The 17,161-nt window shown below is 41.2% G+C and overlaps 1 protein-coding gene across 3 annotated transcripts; it reads left to right on the top strand.

The window, feature by feature from the left end:
• The first annotated feature begins 3,300 nt into the window (after positions 1 to 3,300).
• Positions 3,301 to 15,295, top strand: C3H8orf76 (chromosome 3 C8orf76 homolog). 3 transcript variants are annotated; one of them, XM_034422248.3, is made up of 6 exons: positions 3,301 to 3,499; positions 6,388 to 6,483; positions 7,474 to 7,614; positions 8,796 to 9,295; positions 10,388 to 10,520; positions 14,647 to 15,295. In XM_034422248.3, the coding sequence occupies exons 1-6, from the start codon at positions 3,320 to 3,322 to the stop codon at positions 14,818 to 14,820; spliced, it is 1,224 nt and encodes a 407-aa protein (XP_034278139.2). In that variant the 5' UTR covers positions 3,301 to 3,319; the 3' UTR covers positions 14,821 to 15,295. The 3 variants fall into 3 exon arrangements, with proteins under 3 accessions (XP_034278139.2, XP_087747011.1, XP_034278138.2); XM_034422247.3 differs by having other exon boundaries at positions 3,303 to 3,499; positions 7,471 to 7,614; XM_087890885.1 differs by lacking the exon at positions 7,474 to 7,614.
• Positions 15,296 to 17,161: the final 1,866 nt, after the last annotated feature.

Below are 17,161 nucleotides of genomic sequence, written 5' to 3'. Positions count from 1 at the left end.
AACGGGGATCACATGAGCCTGGGAACACTGCAACCGTCATAAAATTAGAGTCAGTTGAGTCAGCATCTGAATTTTGATCCCGTGACCGCGGGGATGCTGCAACGGTCATAAGTGAAAAATAGTCATAACTCACTTTTTTTCAGTGCCGTTGTAACTTTGAACGGTCACTAAAGGAACTGTTGTAAGCCGAGGACTACCTGTAGTAGTCTCATCGACTGTAATTGCAATTAAAGGTTGCAATGAAGAGTTTCTAAATGTCATGCTCCCAAGACATGCAGTGTGGAGATTCGTGGCTCAGTCCAGGAGCACCCTTAGCAGAGATCCTCAGTCAGCCTTACAGTCTTGAAACCTGAGATTTACAGCAGAGATTGAGTAAAAAAAAAAAGCAGTAACAGATTCCTACAAGAGTTTTGTTTCTTTTTGACAGAGATCCAGAGTGAGAAAGCGTAAAATACAATAATGACATTTCCTGCTATTTGGGCTTTAGCGTATTACTAAATCATTCCTGTATTTCATGCAATTCATTATTGCTTAATCCACCTTCTGTTCCAGTTACTAGCTCAAGTGAGTTAATTTCTGCAACTAGTTGAACAGGCTTTTATCAAACCGAGGGAATGGAATTAATTTTTTATGCAATGCAATTGGTCATACTCTCTGTTAGAATTCTTTTTGAGTGAAGCTTTTCCCCCAGTGTGTATTAATTTAGTTGGGAAAATCTATTTTAGGGGTTTCAACGTCAATGTTGGCAGCTGTGTTTTCTCCAAATTTTAGAAGGGTCAGCTTCAGAATATAGGTAATCCTTGACATACAACTAGTGGGTTGCTACCGGTGCACCCCGGATCGGGCGAATCGGCGGCAGCGGGAAGCTCCACCCACGTGTGCGAGCGCCGGGGGTGGGTTCTACTTACCTTTACTACCAGTTCGCATCGCACCTGCGTATGCGCAGATCACCTATGATAACGCTCAGATCAGTGGGCGGAGCCTCCCGCCGGTTTTACTACCGGTTCTTGGGAACTGGTCTGAACCGGGGGCAACCCACCACTGGCGAGCACCCACGAGTGAACCCGTAGCAACAGGTTTTGAAACTCGCCCCTGCTTACAACCATCACTTACTGACTGTTGAAGTTACAACAGTTCTTGAAAAGGATACCTACAATCCAGATTTGAAGTTTGAAGATGGCCACTCCCCATGGTCATGTGACTGCATTTTGGGTGCTTGGCCACTGTCCTACATTTATAGCTATTTGCAGGGTCCTGGTAATATTTTTACCAGAAACATGTTTAATTCCAGTTTATGGTAGAAACGGCATTCATTTAAAGACTATAGCATTCATTTTATGACCACTGCAAAAAAAATACATTGCAATCATATGATGATTTTTTTTTCCAATCAAGTTTCATATTCCCTTGCAGAGTAATCTATATGGGAACTGAGGCTTAAGCATTAAGTGGACAAAAAATGGTTAGAGTAAGCCATTTAGTTAATAGTTCATTTTTATTCCCAAACGTTGCAGAGAAAGGATTAAAAAGGCTCTCCTCAGAGATCAGAACTCATTTCTTGCAAAAATAATGGTGGGATAAAATTTTATTTATTCAATTTCTATAGCCACCCAACTCAACCAAGTGACTCTGAATAATAATAATATGTGCCATCCTGTTATTTTTGACTTATTGATCACATATTTTCTCCATGATAATCTGTCCCTCACCTAGTTTTTCCAAGTCTCCCAACTGCACTCGTGGCTGCTATGACTGACACAGGCATGAAATCCAGCAGGTTCTGACAGGAAATTTTGAGTAGTTCTGAGAACCGGCAAATACCACCTCTGGCTGGTCCCAGAGTGGGCTGGGAATGGAGATTTTGCAATATCCTTCCCCCAGGAGTGGGGAGGGAATGGGGATTTTGCAATATCCTTCCCCCAGGAGTGGGGTGGGAATGGAGATTTTGCAATATCCTTCCCCCAGGAGTGGGAAGGGAATGGGGATTTTGCAATATCCTTTCCCTGGAGTGGGGTGGGAATGGGGATTTTGCAATATCCTTCCCCTGCCACGCTCACCAAACCACACCATGCCCGCCCAAGCCAAGCCCACAGAACTGGTAGAAAAAAAAATTGAATTTTACCACTGGACTGACACCATCCTCCTTACTGCTGTTATTCTCTTTCCTTCCACCTTTCCCACATCACAGTCTTCTTCACAGATTTATTCTTTGCATAATATGTAGGATATAATCTGAGTGTGGTCATCTATGCCTGATTTATCAAATGATCCATTGAATGATAAATGATCACATTGTTATGTATAATAATAATATTGTGTGTGGTTCCACAATAACTGAACTGGAATAAAAGACAAATCTAAAGAAAAGCAAGAAAAAAAAAGGGAAAGGTGCAAGAAAAGAGAAAGGAACTATAGTTATGGAATACAGTGATTTTTCAAGCCTCCCACAACAGATATCTACAATCTTATAATCATTGGGCACGAATGGAATAGGCTGGGGAATTCTGGGAGTTGGAAGTCCACCTATCTTAAAAGTTGTCAAATTGAGAAACTGCTTTAGGGTCTCCAGACCAGCAATGATTTCACATGAATACTGATCAAGGGAAAGCAGGAACTATAGGATGGGAGTCCCAAAGGTGCTTTTTCTCAAGAGACAACTGGACTTTCTAGTTTTTCTTTGAAGACGTTTCGCTTCTCATCCAAGAAGCTTCTTCAGCTCTGATGCGTAGCTAAATGTCTATGGATATTCTCAGTCATTCAGGACCTGGTTGTCCTAAAGGTGCTTTTTTTCTTCAAGAGGCAACTGGACTTTCTGGTTTTTCTTTGAAGACGGTTCGCTTCTCATCCAAGAAGCTTCTTCAGCTCTATAGGATGGGAGACTGCTGTCTTTCACCCAGTCACGTTTCAGTTAGCTTGTTGTGTGAACTGAATTAAACATGCTGGCTGGGGAATTCTTAAGTTGCCCAGCTCAAGAGACATTGAATTAAAATTTTAGCACACTTGTAGCTATATAAATCGGCTCCACTGATTCATTTTGAAGCACAGTGAAACGAACTACAAGTTAACAGGTTGCATGAATTTGGATTGGCTCAGCCATGTGGGAACGGCACGGCAGCCCAGCCACAACTAAACACCACCGCGCTTCCCAAAGTATTGATCCCAAAGTGTTGCTCTGCATGAATAGCTCTCTCTTCTTCACCGGGAAAGAACTTCTAAAGCGAACCCGAAAACTCGAAGCAGCGGATGTAAGTAGAGTTCCTAAGTCTAGGGCAGCATCATTTGACACGAGACGATCTAGCCGCGATTGTGGGCGTCATCTATGATCCGGGGAAGCCGCTCTAGCAGCGAAGCCTCCGGAGGTTGTCGCTCACCGGCGCCGAGGATGGCGTTGCTCCCCTTTGCCTTCGAGGAGTCGGTGTTCGAGGAGGAGGGCGGCGGGACGTCCAGGGCTGGCGGCCCCCTCGCTTCCCCCTACAGCGCCCGGTGCTGCGAGCCCGAGGTGAAGGGGGTGGGTGGGAAGGTTCACTGACCTTCGTGCCTCCAAACCCACGTGTTGGAGGAAGGACATTACACTCTGCACATGCTCTGGGGCAAGCTTTTCTGCTACCCTGCAGAAATGGAGGATAGATGTGGCTGGGTTTAATTTAGTGTCGGGGGAGGAGGGGGGCATTGCTCCACTTAGATGACCGTCCCAGTCCTTGCAAATCTGAGCAAGCTGGGGTTCAATGCTGTTGTCATTGATCGTTGAGATCAAAGCAGGCTGTTGGAGGTCAGTGCCTGGAAAGGAGACCACCAGGACAGCCCACGGATGCTCTCAATCCCAGCCATCCGAAAGGGAGAGTTCCTGCGGGGTTTTTTTAGGGTGCTTTTTCTATTATTATTATTATTATTATTATTATTATTATTATTATTATTATTATTATTATGTTAATCTTTAGTGAGATTCACAGCCTTTGAGGCTGGTTAATAGCTCAGCAGCTCGAGTCCTAACTAAGGACCTAGGAACTGTTAAGGTATCGTCGGAGGATGTAAGCTGTTCCGAGTAAGGTGGTTTTTTGTAGAGTCAAAATGTTCAAGTCCGGCAAATTTAGAATTTCTAAATAGCGGGGTAGCCCTTTGGGTATTGCTCCAAGGGCTCCAATTACAATCGGGACAACACACGATTTCTTTTTCCACAGTCGCTCAACTTCAATTTGCAAATCCCGGTACTTTGTGATTTTTTCTTGCTGCTTATCTTCAATCCGTGCATCACCAGCTATTGCAATGTCAATGAACCATACTTTTTTCTTTTCAACTATTGTTATGTCAGGTGTGTTGTGGACCAAGTGCCTGTCAGTCTGAATCCTAAAGTCCCACAAGATCTTGAGTTTCTCATTCTCTAAAACTTTCTCAACCTGATGTTCCCAGTGGTTTTTGCTGTACTCAAATCCAAACTTCTGGCACAATTTCCAGTGAATGATCTTAGCAACACGGTCATGGCGTTGTAGGTAGTCAGTTTGTGAAATAATAATAATAATAATAATAATAATAATAATAATAATAATAATAATAATAATAATTATTATTATTATTATTATTATTATTATTATTATTATTATTATTATTATTATTATTATTATTATTATTATTATTATGTGATTGGTTGCACAGTCAGCCAGATGCTTAGACTGGATTTGGTAGTTTTGTCTATCCATCCCTTCCCAAACATCTGGAATAGGTAGATGTTGTTGTATGACAATATTAAAGGTGTCTTTTGCAGGATGTAAGCTGTTCCAAGCAAAACTGCCTTTCGCAATTGACTGATGGTGATTTTGTCAATGCCAATGGTGTTCAAGTGGTGCTTCTGTTGTTTTGGGATTGCACCTAAAGGCACCTGTTACTATTGACACTATCTTTGCTTTCTTTTGTCACAGTTGTTCTATTTATTTATTTATTTATTTATTGGTTCAATTTATATACCGCCCTTCTCCGGACACTCAGGGCAGCTTACAGTGCGTTAAGCAATAGCCTTCATACTTTTGTATATACCTGCTTAGTAGGGCTTTCGGCCCCCCCAGCGGTGTTCTTTTTTATACAAAGTCAGTTTATTGCCCCCACAATCTGGGTCCTCACTTTACCTACCTCGAAAGGCTGGAAGGCTGAGTCAACCTTGAGCCTGGTGAGATTTGAACTTGCAGTAATTGCAGGCAGCTGGTGCTACTTAACAGCACTTTAATCTGCTGCGCCACTAAGGCTCTTCACTACTTCTGTTTGCAGGTCTTTGTGTTTTGTTACCTTCTCGGGTTCTTTCTCTTCTCTTCTGCTGCCTCTAGGAATCGCAATCTCCACTAGCCAGACATTTTTGTCTTTCTTATTGAGAATTGTTGAGTCTGGGATTTTACATTGGTATTATTATATTTTTATCCTGCCATTTTTATAGTGTATGTAAAAATAATTCAAGGTGGTTAAACACACCTAACAGTCCTGCCTTCTGTTTTCTCCACTACAACAACCCTGTGAGGTGGGCTGGGATGAAAGATAGTGACTGCCCAAAGTCACCCAACCAACTTTTGTGCCTTAGGGAGGACTAGAACTCACAGCATCCTGATTTCTAAGCCAGCTACTCATAACCATTATATCAAATTGGCTTTTGATTAGTCAAAAATCAGTGATCTCTTGGTGATGTCCTTTCTGGGCTCTAACCTCTAACAGTCTTTTCAATGGCCTCGCTAGAAGTTACATCTCACTCAAACCCTTTTATCTTTCTTGATGGTGGGAGGAAAAAATGGGATAGAAGGGAAGAGTTCTATGGTTGTCATGCCAAGAAAAGAAGAACTAGGGGTGACATGAGAGCAGTGTTCCAATATCTCAGGGGCTGCCACAAAGAAGAGGGAGTCAAGCTATTCTCCAAAGCACCTGAGGGTAGAATAAAAAGCAATAGGTGGAAACTAATCAAGGAGAGAAGCAACTTAGAACTAAGGAGAAATTTCCTGACAGTTAGAACAATTAATCAGTGGAACAACTTGCCTCCAGAAGTTGTGAATGCTCCAATACTGGAAGTTTTTAAGATGTTGGATAACCATTTGTCTGAAGAGGTGTAGGGTTTCCTGCCTAAGCAGGGGGTTGGACTAGAAGACCTCCAAGCTCCCTTCCAACTCTGTTATTCTATTCTATTCAAGTTGGAAGTTCTTGTATGGTCACTGATACATCCCTGAATTCAAGAAATTTACAATCAAACTCTTTGAGGGGGAGGTGTCATTGATTGGAGGAAAGTGTAGTAATTAATAATAAAAGCATCCATGTGTGATTAAGAGAGACTATCTAAAATTTGGTTTAACTTTTATACTGCATGATATTGCTATGCCTTTGTAGTAATGCAACAAAATGTCTCCTCCTTCCTTTTGACAGTGGTTTTGTGAACAGGTAGACTGCCAGGACGATCTTGAAAGGATCAACATAAAAAAGTTCAGAGGAGATCTGGCCTATAAGCAACAGGAATTTCAGGTATTTTCATGGTGCATTCATGACCCAGCCTTGTAAAATTGGTGCCCTCCAAAATTCCAGCTAACATGTTGAAAATCCATCAGTTATTAGTCCATCACAATCCAGGTTCAACAAGATTATTTTATATATTCCTGAAGCAATCTGTCCGGTTGTTTTTATTTCAACTTTGCATGGATGAATGGATGGATGGATGGATGGATGGATATTTATTCTGGAAAGGCCATGATATTATTTGGCAAGTGAATTTTGTGCAGCATAATTCATAATGGTAAAGCCACACTTGGAATATTGCATTCAGTTTTGGTCGCCACGATGTAAAAAAGATGTTGAGACTCTGGAAAGAATGCAGAGAAGAGCAACAAAAATGATTAGGGGCTTGGGGGCTAAAACATATGAAGAACGGTTGCAGGAACTGGGTATGTCTAGTTTAATGAAAAGAAGGACTAGGGGAGACATGATAGCAGTCTTCCAATATCTCAGGGGTTGCCACAAACAAGAGGGAGCGAAGCTATTCTCCAAAGCACCTGAGGGCAGGACAAGAAGCAATGGGTGGAAACTAATCAAGGAGAGAAGCAACTTAGAATTTAGGAGAAATTTCCTGACAGTTAGAACAATTAATCAGTGGAACAATTTGCCTCCAGAAGTTGTAAATGCTCCAACACTGGAAGCTTTTAAGAAGATGTTGGATAACCATTTGTCCAAAACCATTTGATGTAGGGTTTCCTGCTTAGGCAGGGGGTTGGACTAGAAGACCTCCAAGGTCCCGTCCAACTCTGTTATTTTATTGTATTTTAATTAATAATCCAGTTCTAGGAAAAAGAGCTTTTTTGAGTTTGATGGAACTCAAAAATCAAGAAAATGTCCATGTGATGCTTGCGTTTACTTTTAATCACAGACAGTTGTTACCTTATGTCGAATAATTTGGCACGATTCACAACCCACTCACGCTTTTGGAGTTACACTAAAATTTGGTAAATCTGATTTCAGAAGGCTCTTCAGGAATATTCCAGTTGTCTTGCCCTTGTACCTTCCAGTAATATTGCCATGAGAAGAGATTTAAAAGAGAGCCAGGCCCGCTGTTTAGCTCATCTGGGGAAACACGAGGAAGCCCTGAGAATTGCAGAAAACCTGGTTGGTATTTTTCTAAGTGATTTTTCTCGTTATAGCTCAGCTTGGATCCTCAACATATACATGTCAGTATATCTGGAGCTCTTTCTTTTCATGCCTGTCATGTCCCATTCAATTCTATTTCAAGTTTCTTTTTAATTAAAAAAGGCTTGCAGCAAAATGGGCAGCAAATAAATTTAAATGAATATATAAGAGAAACTAGTATACTGTCAAGTAAATGTTAGCATTAAGCTTAATCTCTGTTTTCAGGAATGCTTCTGGACCCACTTGTACACAGGAGAAATTCTTGGAAGATTTTTTTTTAGCTTTACATTTCAGTAAATTGTGGACTTGTTTTATTAGGGAAAGTGTATTTTGTAATTTCCAGAGTTTAGGGTACGAAGATGTTTGCACTGCGTTTTTCCAGCTTGGCCACTTTAAGATAGCAATAGCAATAGCATTTAGACTTATACACCACTTCATAATGCTTTTACAGCACTCCCTAAGCCAGTGATGGCTAACTTTTTTGCCATCGCGTGCCAGGAGGGGGGGACGGGACGGGGGTGTCACACACGCGTGCCCACACCCATAATTCTATGTGCCCCGCCCCCACGCATGCATGTGCAACCCCATCCGCTCCCCCCACTCCTGGCACGCAATGGCCCGATAGGCCCGTTTTTCTCTCTCGACTGGCTCCAGAGCCTTTCTAGGAGTCTGGGGAGGGCGAAAATGGCCTTCCTCCCCCCCCCCGCCATAGGCCCTCCAGATGCCAGAAACATCCTGTTTGCCAACTTCCACTGAGCTCACGTGCCCACTGATATGGCTACACGTGCCACCTGTGGCACGCATGCCATAGGTTCACCATCACGGCCGTAAGCGGTTTACAAAGTCAGCATCTTGCCCCCAACAATCTGGTTCTTCATTTTACTGACCTCGGAAGGATGGAAGGCTGAGTCAACCTTGAGCAGATCAGGATCGAACTGGAGTGAGCAGTGAATTAGCCCTGCAGTACTGCATTCCAACCACTGCCCCACCATGGCTCTCTGACTAAGATGTCTGGACTTCAATTCCCAGAATTCCCCAGCCAGTTTATGCTAGCTGGGGAATACTGGGAGTTGAAGTCAAGCACCTTAATTAATGAAGTTAAGAAACACCACATTAGAATAACTCCTATTCTCCCTTCACTCTTTTTTCTTTGTTTCTAGAGAAACGGGGCAACGAACACGGACCATGTAACAGCCGTACTTAATCTGCTGCATGCCATTTATCGCCTTCTGGAGGATATTGAGAACGTGATCGGGTGCTTGCAGAAATTGATCTCGTTGCACCCGTTTCATCCACAAACGTGGAATTTACTGGCTGAAACTTACACGCGTTTGTTGCCATTTCCAGGCCCCTTGTCTGCAACCAAAGCCCATCTTTGGCAAAGCGATGGCTTAATTGCAGGCGGCTGCCTTCGGGTATCATCCAAAGAGGTCAGCTTTGGGTGTCATCAGACACAGAGGCAAAGGAAGGATGATCCTTTGATGTGTACCGTCCACCCCAACGGCAGCTTTGGATCTTGTGTGGAATCGCAAAGCGTGCAGAGGCCTGTCTGTACCCTGGGAAATCCAGGGCCAGGACCCACAACGAACAGAGCTTCCTTAGGGGAGCGAAGATGGAAAGATATTCGTGTCTATGCGTGTGCCTCCTTTGTTAGAGCCAGGTACATATTCATATCCTTATTTGCATATGAAGTACAGGTAGGCCTTGACTTAAAACCATTCATGTAACAACAGTTCAGTGTTTTTTTTGTTTTGTTTTGTTTTTTTTGTTTTTTTTTTAAAATTTGATTTATATGCCGCCCTTCTCCGGAGACTCAGGGCGGCTTACAATGCGTTACGCAATAGCCTTCATACTTTTGTATATTTATACAAAGTCAGCTTATTGCCCCCACAAACTGGGTCCTCATTTCACCTACCTTAGAAAGGATGGAAGGCTGAGTCAACCTTGAGCCTGGTAAGATTCGAACCTGCAGAAATTGCAGGCAGCTGTGTTAATTACAGGGTGCATTAAACCACTGTACTACCAAGGCTCCAACAACTCCTACCAAGGGTTGCAACAGTGGTGGAAAAAGTGACTTACGATGGTTGTAGTGTGCCTTTGGTCATGTGATCAGACTTTGGGCACTTGGCAACGGGCATGTATACATAGTCCTCGGCTTACAACAGTTCATTTAGTGACCATTCAAAGTTACAACGACACTGAAAAAAGTGACTTATGACCATTTTCCACAGGTCCGTTGCAGCATCCCCATGGTCATCTGATCAAAATTCACACCTCTTGGCAACTGATTCGTATTTATGACGGTTGCAGTATCCCGGGGTCATATGATCCCCTTCTGTGACCCTTCTGACAAGCAAAGCCAATGGGGAAGCCAGATTCACTTAACAACCGTGTCACTAACGTATCATCTGCAGTGATTCACTTAACAACTGTGGCAACAAAATGGGAAAAAATTCACTTAACAAAGGTCTTACTTAGCAATAGAAATTTTGGGCTCCTATTGTGGATGTAAGTCAAGGACATTGTTTGCTGGTCCTGTGGTCACATGATTTGCAATCTTCCCTGGGGGCTTTTGACTAACAAAGTCAAGGGGGAAACGTTCGCTTAACGGTTGTGCTGAGTCGCTTAACAATTGCAGTGATTTGTGTAACAATCACAGCAAAAGTCATAAAATCGTTAAATTAATGTTTAGCAGTGAAAGTTCCAATCCCAATTCTGATTTTAACTGTTCATTTTTCTCTTTTGTTTCCAGGCTTTTGTTTCAGCTTATGCAGTTGACTCAGTCTTCTTTTGCTTTAGAGAATAATCTGAAAATGCAACAGGAAATTGAAGACAAAATTAGATTTTTTGAATTGGAGGCAGATATCTTGTCCTTGATGGCTGAGGTCGGTCACAATTCATCAAGGGTTGTGCAAACATTCTGCGTTAAGTAGGAATCGTGAGGAAATAACATCCAATAATTTGCAGATAGCTGCTTTATTATTATTATTTTCCTATTAGCCCTTAAGAAGAATAAGAGGTGATGGCAGGGGTGGGCTTCAGATCCTTTAGCAATGGGTTCGCTACCCGTTGCTGGGTGGGCATGGCCATGGTGGGCGTGGCCTAGTCGGCTGCCTGCACCATAACGGGGGTGGGTGGGAGGGTGTTTTTCGCCCTCCCCAGGCTCCGGAGGCTTTCCTCAAGCCTCTGAGAGGGTGAAAACTGCTTCCCCCGGGCTCCGGAAGCCCCCCGGAGACAGGAAACAAGCCCATTTTGGGACTTCCGGAACCTCTGGTAGGCCCGTTCTTTGGGCTCTCCCAAACCCTCTGCACTGCCCCTGCATTTACCTGGAATGATGAACGGGCCATGTGGAGACTCCTGCGAGGGGTGGGGTGGGAGGGATGGGGTGGGCGTGGCCAGCTAGGGGTGGTATTTGGGGGTTTGCTGAACCCCGGCGATCCTTGGCTAGAGGATCGCCCGAACTCCCAGGAGCCCACCCCTGGGTTGGGTGATGATGACAGTAATTTAAAGGGATGCCTGTTCAGAAATGTAGGAATATGGGTAGAATTTTAGAATTAGGGTTACAAGCTATTCTAGAGGTCATCTACTCTATCCCCTCATCCCTTCCATGCAGGAATTCTGTAATTACAGGGCCCATTAAAATGTCTTCTGTCTCTGCTTAAATAGCAGTAATCCTTGCGTTACAAATATAATGGAACCTGCCCATAATGGTTGTAAGTCGTAATAATTGTAAAATAGTGGATTCGCACTTATGACTGTGGTTCTTGCTTAACGACCCCGGCAATTGCCCTTATGATCACCGCAAAAAACATCATTTTTATGGTTTGAGGATTTTTTTTTGGTGGTGATCTTAAGTCACTAAACTGCAGTCATTAAATGAATGTTGCGGTCAGGGGTGGGTTCTAAAATTTTTTACTACTGGTTCTGTGGGTGTGGCTTATTTTGTGGGCATGGCTTGATGGTCATGTGACAATTCTTTAGGATTTAGCAGAGGTACTGGTCTACCAGGCTTTTAACTGCTTTCAGAGCTGTACCGGTCTACCCATTTGTTTTTGGAGGCACCGGTCTACTCATTCGTTTTTGGAGACACCGGTCTACCAACACACTGCCTTTTAACACTGATCAGCTGTAGGGCGGCCTTTTGAAGCCCCGCGGCAAGAGTTTAAACAGTTTTTTTCCTTCTAGCCGATCAGCTGAGATTCGGGAGGCAGCCATAGATTGGGGGTGGGGCCAAATAAAAGGTAAGAATAACGGGGGGGGCAGCTCCCGAACAAAGAGAACCAGTTCGGTGATGTCATATCGTTACCGCTACCAGCTTGGCCAAACTGGGAGGAACCCACCACTGGTCGTGTTCGTAAGTGCAAACCCATTGTTCATGAAGGTGCAGTTTTGCTGAAAATGAGAAGTACTGGTTTTTTGGCAAAACCGTCATAAAATGCAGTCATTAGATCATCAGACACTGCAAATGGCTATAAACACGATTATGTGACTGCGGAGGAGTTCATGCCATTGAATCTTTGGGATCTGGGTCATGTTCCATTTTTTCAGGTAGGAAAAAGGTCGTTAAGTGAATTCTTGTAAGTCGAGGACTGCCTGTGTTTTCAGTGGAAGGGAGCTCAGCAAGTCCTGAGTCAGGATTAGGGTTAATGTGGAAACCTTTTCAAACCTTTTTTGGGGGGGATGTTCCTACACTGTGTTAAACCATCCCTGATCATTAACATAAACAAATACGCTGCCTCTTCAACCTTATTCTGTCTTCTTCTTCTTGTGCCATATCTGTCATCGGACGTTGGCGATCATGTTGGCAATCCTATTTTTGTCAAGAGCCGCATGAAAAAGTGCTGCTGAGTTTTGTCCAAACCAGTCCTTTAGATTTTGAAGCCATGATGTTCTTCTTCTGCCTGGACCTCCTTTGCCTTCAGTCTTTCCCTGGAGGATTAAGTGAAGGATGCCGTATTTTTCCGGGTGTCGCAACACATGTCCAAAATATTCTAACTTTCACTTTTTTATGGTTTTGATGATTTCCCTTGGCTTTCCCAGGCGGCTTATCACCTCCTTATTTGTGATTTTGTTAACCCAGTTTATACGTAACAGTCGTCTGTAAATCCACATTTCAAACGCTTCTAGTTTCTTCAAGTGGTTTTCTGTCAGAGACCAACTTTCTACTCCGTAGAGCAGGATAGAAAAGATGTAACATCTGACAAGCCTGATTTTCAGTTTTAGGCTTATGTCATGACTGCAGAAGATCTTTTTTATTAGCATATATAAATATAGGATATTAGTATAACCTTCCAACCCTTAACAATATCTTTCTTCTATTTTATTTCTTACATGTATTGCTTTATTCTTACTTGCATGATTTATTAACATTTCCATTTTATTCAATTTTACATTTCAATTTTCCCCTTAATTTCAATTAATTCTTTTGTTACTATTATTTCTCTCGAATTTGTACATCTTCCAACAACAAAATATATAATCCATTCTGTCTTTCACATTGCATCTATGTTGTTTATATAAATAAGCATAGAAATTTTAAGACACAATTAAAAAATGGAAAAAGGAAATTTTGGCAAATATTGTAATTGAGTAAAATGTACTTGAATATGTTAAATTGTATAAGTTATGATATGGCCAATACTCTGTTCATAAAATTATGCGGGTGAAAATGGGGGAGGGGAATCAATAAAACTTGATTCAAAATAAATAAATAAATATAGGATATAACCTTATCCCATATAAATCCTTAACAAGGTCAGTCATTTTTTTCATGCTTAAGGATTGCATGAATTGAGCCATCCTTTGCAGGTAACATTAATCAAATTAGAAATCTACTAGTAACTATAATTTCAGAATATTAATCCTGCTTTTTTTTTTTAACTTTGCAAATGTCCAACTCTGTCTCAATCTGATGTGAGAGGGGAGAAATATTTTCGGTCAGAGCTAATGAAGTATACGTATTTTTTTTCCCTGAGACTCTTATAAAAAATAACAGTATGTCGCAAAATAGTGATTAAAATGGCAGTGAACGTGATAATGTACTGTATTAAACAATAATAATCATACAAAGTTTAGTTTAGTTACAGTATTAATCATACTGTATTAAACAATAATCATACAAAGCTTACGGTATTTTTCGGACTATAAGACACACCTGACTGTAAGATGCACCTAAATTTAGAAGAGGAAAACAACAAAAAAAGGTTTTTGGCCTACCTTTTTCCGGGCCTTTTCCAGTCTTTTTTCAGCCTGTTTCCGGGGCTTTTTTCAGCCCATTTTTGAAACTTTTTTCGGCCCTTTTTTTGGAAAAAAACGGGCCAAAAAAAGGCTCAAAAAGGGCCGAAAAAAGCCCTGGAAACAGACCAGAAAAAGCCAAAAAACCAGGCCGAAAAAAGCCTCAAAAATGGGCCGAAAAAAGCCCGGAAATGCGTCGGAAAAAGCCGAAAAAATGGGCCAAAAAAAGCCCTGGAAATGGGCTGAAAAAAGCCTCACAAATGGGCCAGAAAAAGCCCTGAAAACAGGCCAAAAAAGCCTCAAAAACGGGTCCAAAAAGCCTCAAAAACGGGTCCAAAAAGCCTCAAAAACAGGCTGAAAAAAGCCCTGAAAACGGGCTGAAAAAAAGCCCGGAAACGGCGTGCAAAGGCCAAAAAATGGCTGGTGGGTAGGCGGGGCTTTGGCAATATTCGGTCTATAAGACGCGTACACATTTTCACCCCCTTTTGGGAGACAAAAAAGTGTGTCTTACAGTCCGAAAAATATGGTAGTTTAGTTACAGTATTAATCATACTGTATTAAACAATATTAATCACACAGAATTCTGTATGCTTTACTTGGAAAGCAAACATACATTTGAAAGTACCTGATATATAAATAGGAATTAAGGTTTGGGCTACGAACCTAATTAATTTATTATTTTTGTGTGAAATTACATCTTGGTTCTTTGCTGAATGTTTTTTTTTAAGCTAGTGCAAAACTGATATTTCTGCTTCCTGTACACGCATTTCCTCGTAGGTTATGGGAGAAGATCTTGTTCCAGAAAAGCTGAAAGGAGAAGCTCAGGAAGAGGTGAAATGTTTCTCAGATGAAGCCTTGCCATCCATCCTGACTGCATCTACCGTGGAGTTTGAAAGAAAATGGTTCCAGAAGCTCCAAGGCTGCTTTCCTCACATGGACTGTCCGACGTAATGCCACGTGGCTGCACTGAAGCGCTTCTTTGGTTTTTCGGTTCTGTTTATCCCATCAGTATTTTATCAGAAGGGACCCTGGAGGTCTTCTAGTCCAACCCCCTGCTCAAGCAGGAGACCCTGTGCCGTTTCAGACAAAGGGGTTAGCTTGCCAAGAGAACATGCGAAGAGGAACAGAGCCTTTCATTGTAGCTCATGCAGTTAACACTGGAGTGTTTTTACCATTGAAAAGGATGAGCCACTTCGTTTGAAAATCACCTTAACATCTGGCCCTACTTATGCCGGTTTTGACCAACTTTCCTCCTCCCCATCTTTTAATTGAGGCTCAGTAATTGGATCTTGACTGTATTTTCTTTGTCTTTTAGGTTTTGAATAGTTTTTATCTTTTTCAGATTGCAAGTCGCCCAGAGTTACCCTGTGGTAAGATGGGCGGCCAATAAATTTTACAAATAAGTAAATAAATGTGTCAAAATTTCTGGGGGCGTGTATAGTTCTGTTCAATAGACTTTTAATTTTTTAAATTTTTTAAAATACAAATAATACATACATATACATCTAAAAACAAAAAAAAAAGGAAAAAAGGAAAAAAGGAAAAAACACAAATATTACAGTGCACCCCCCCACCATGAGACTATTTTCCCCCCCTTATATTTCTCCTTCTATAACAACTAAAGGTTATGCTGCAACCTCTTTCTTGCACCTCCAACAAATATTTGTATATTTACCATCTATTTGAGTTAATTTACATGGTGTTAGGTACCACCTCCATATCACTTTATATCCATTTTCCTTAACTCTAACTGACATATTCTTATATACTCTTCTATTCCAAATATTTTCCAATATTATCATTTATTTCTCCTCAATAGACTTAATTCATCACCATTTGAAAAACTTCAGGCAAACAGAGAATAAAGTTTTTTTTAAATTACTATTACTGCTTTGGAAGTAATACACTAATATTTTTTAATGAAGAATAAAAGTCTCAAAGCAGGTGAAGACTTGAGAATATGAGGCAGGCTGCCCCTGAACAGATAGCCCTGCAGATAAATTAGGTTTAATCCATATAGGTAGTCCTCAATTTACAACAGTTCATTTAGTGACTATTCTAAGTTACAATGACATTGAAAAAGTGACTTTATGAGGTTTTTCATGCTCATAACTGTTGGGGCATCCTTATGATCACATGATCAAATTTCAGACACTCATAAAATGCAGTCATATGACCGCAGGATGCTGCAAATTGCCGAATGTCCGAAGTTCGGTCACATGATCACAAAGGGGGCCTGACTGTCAGAATTTTGAATTCAGAACATGAGTCCCGTTTCTTGAGTTGTTTGCAACGTCGAACAGTTGTTAAGTGACTGGTCATAAGTCGATGACTACCTGTATATATATATACACAGGCACACAGACACAAAGCCTTATTAACAATTCAAGAGAGACTTTATTGAGAAATGAGCTTTAAGATTGGTACCTCTAGTCTATAACGATCATTTTGATGTAAGTTGTGGTTCTCTACCTTGCCATCCAATCTTATCCTCAAATTTGGATTGAAAAACTAAATAATATCATGCTTGTAGTATTGACTTCCAAAATTGTAACAAACATCAACAGAATAGTTTTTCCCTTCCCTTTTCTAGTCTCAATAGTCTAAGCTATTTATACAACCAAATGTTAACAATTTCTAAACCTATTGTGCAAATATCAATGGACAGAATAATACCAGGTGCTAAGATTTATAACCATAATTGGAAAAAAAACGGGGGGGGGAGCGTTAAAAATGCCACATTTTGTCTTTTACGGATTTTACTGTAATTTATTTTATTGGTGGTTGGGAGTTACCCAGAATTGCTGGGACTCTGGCAGGATACAAATTTAATAAATAAATAAATAAATAATAATAACAACAATGCCAGAGTCGAAGAAAAAGAACTGGATAAAATCACGAAATATCGCGACCTGGCCCTCGAAACTACACGGCCATGGATGAAACATGTAACAGGGATACCCGTTTTCATCAGGGCACTTGGTATCATGTCCAAGAATTTTATAACATTCAGCAAATTGCAGCTTCATGCAAGAACACCAGGGGAACTGCAAAAAACTGCGCTACTTGGAACATCGTACATTTTAAGAAGGTACTTGGTTGATACCTAGGACGCTGGCAGCAACTGGTATCAACCATTAGCACCAGTCAATGGTATTTGTCATGCATTTTTGAATTTTCAGTTGACCGAGTTTCATGTTTAATGAATAAAGTATAATAAGAATCACCACCACCACCTCCGTAATTATTATTATTATTATTATTATTATTATTATTATTATTATTATTATTA

The sequence above is a fragment of the Pantherophis guttatus genome, chromosome 3 (genome assembly GCF_059756535.1).
Source record: "Pantherophis guttatus breed Tessera chromosome 3, ASM5975653v1, whole genome shotgun sequence".
Lineage (NCBI taxonomy): Eukaryota > Metazoa > Chordata > Lepidosauria > Squamata > Colubridae > Pantherophis > Pantherophis guttatus.
Note: the sequence above shows the minus strand (reverse complement) of the source record. Positions and strands in the feature narration are given on the sequence as shown.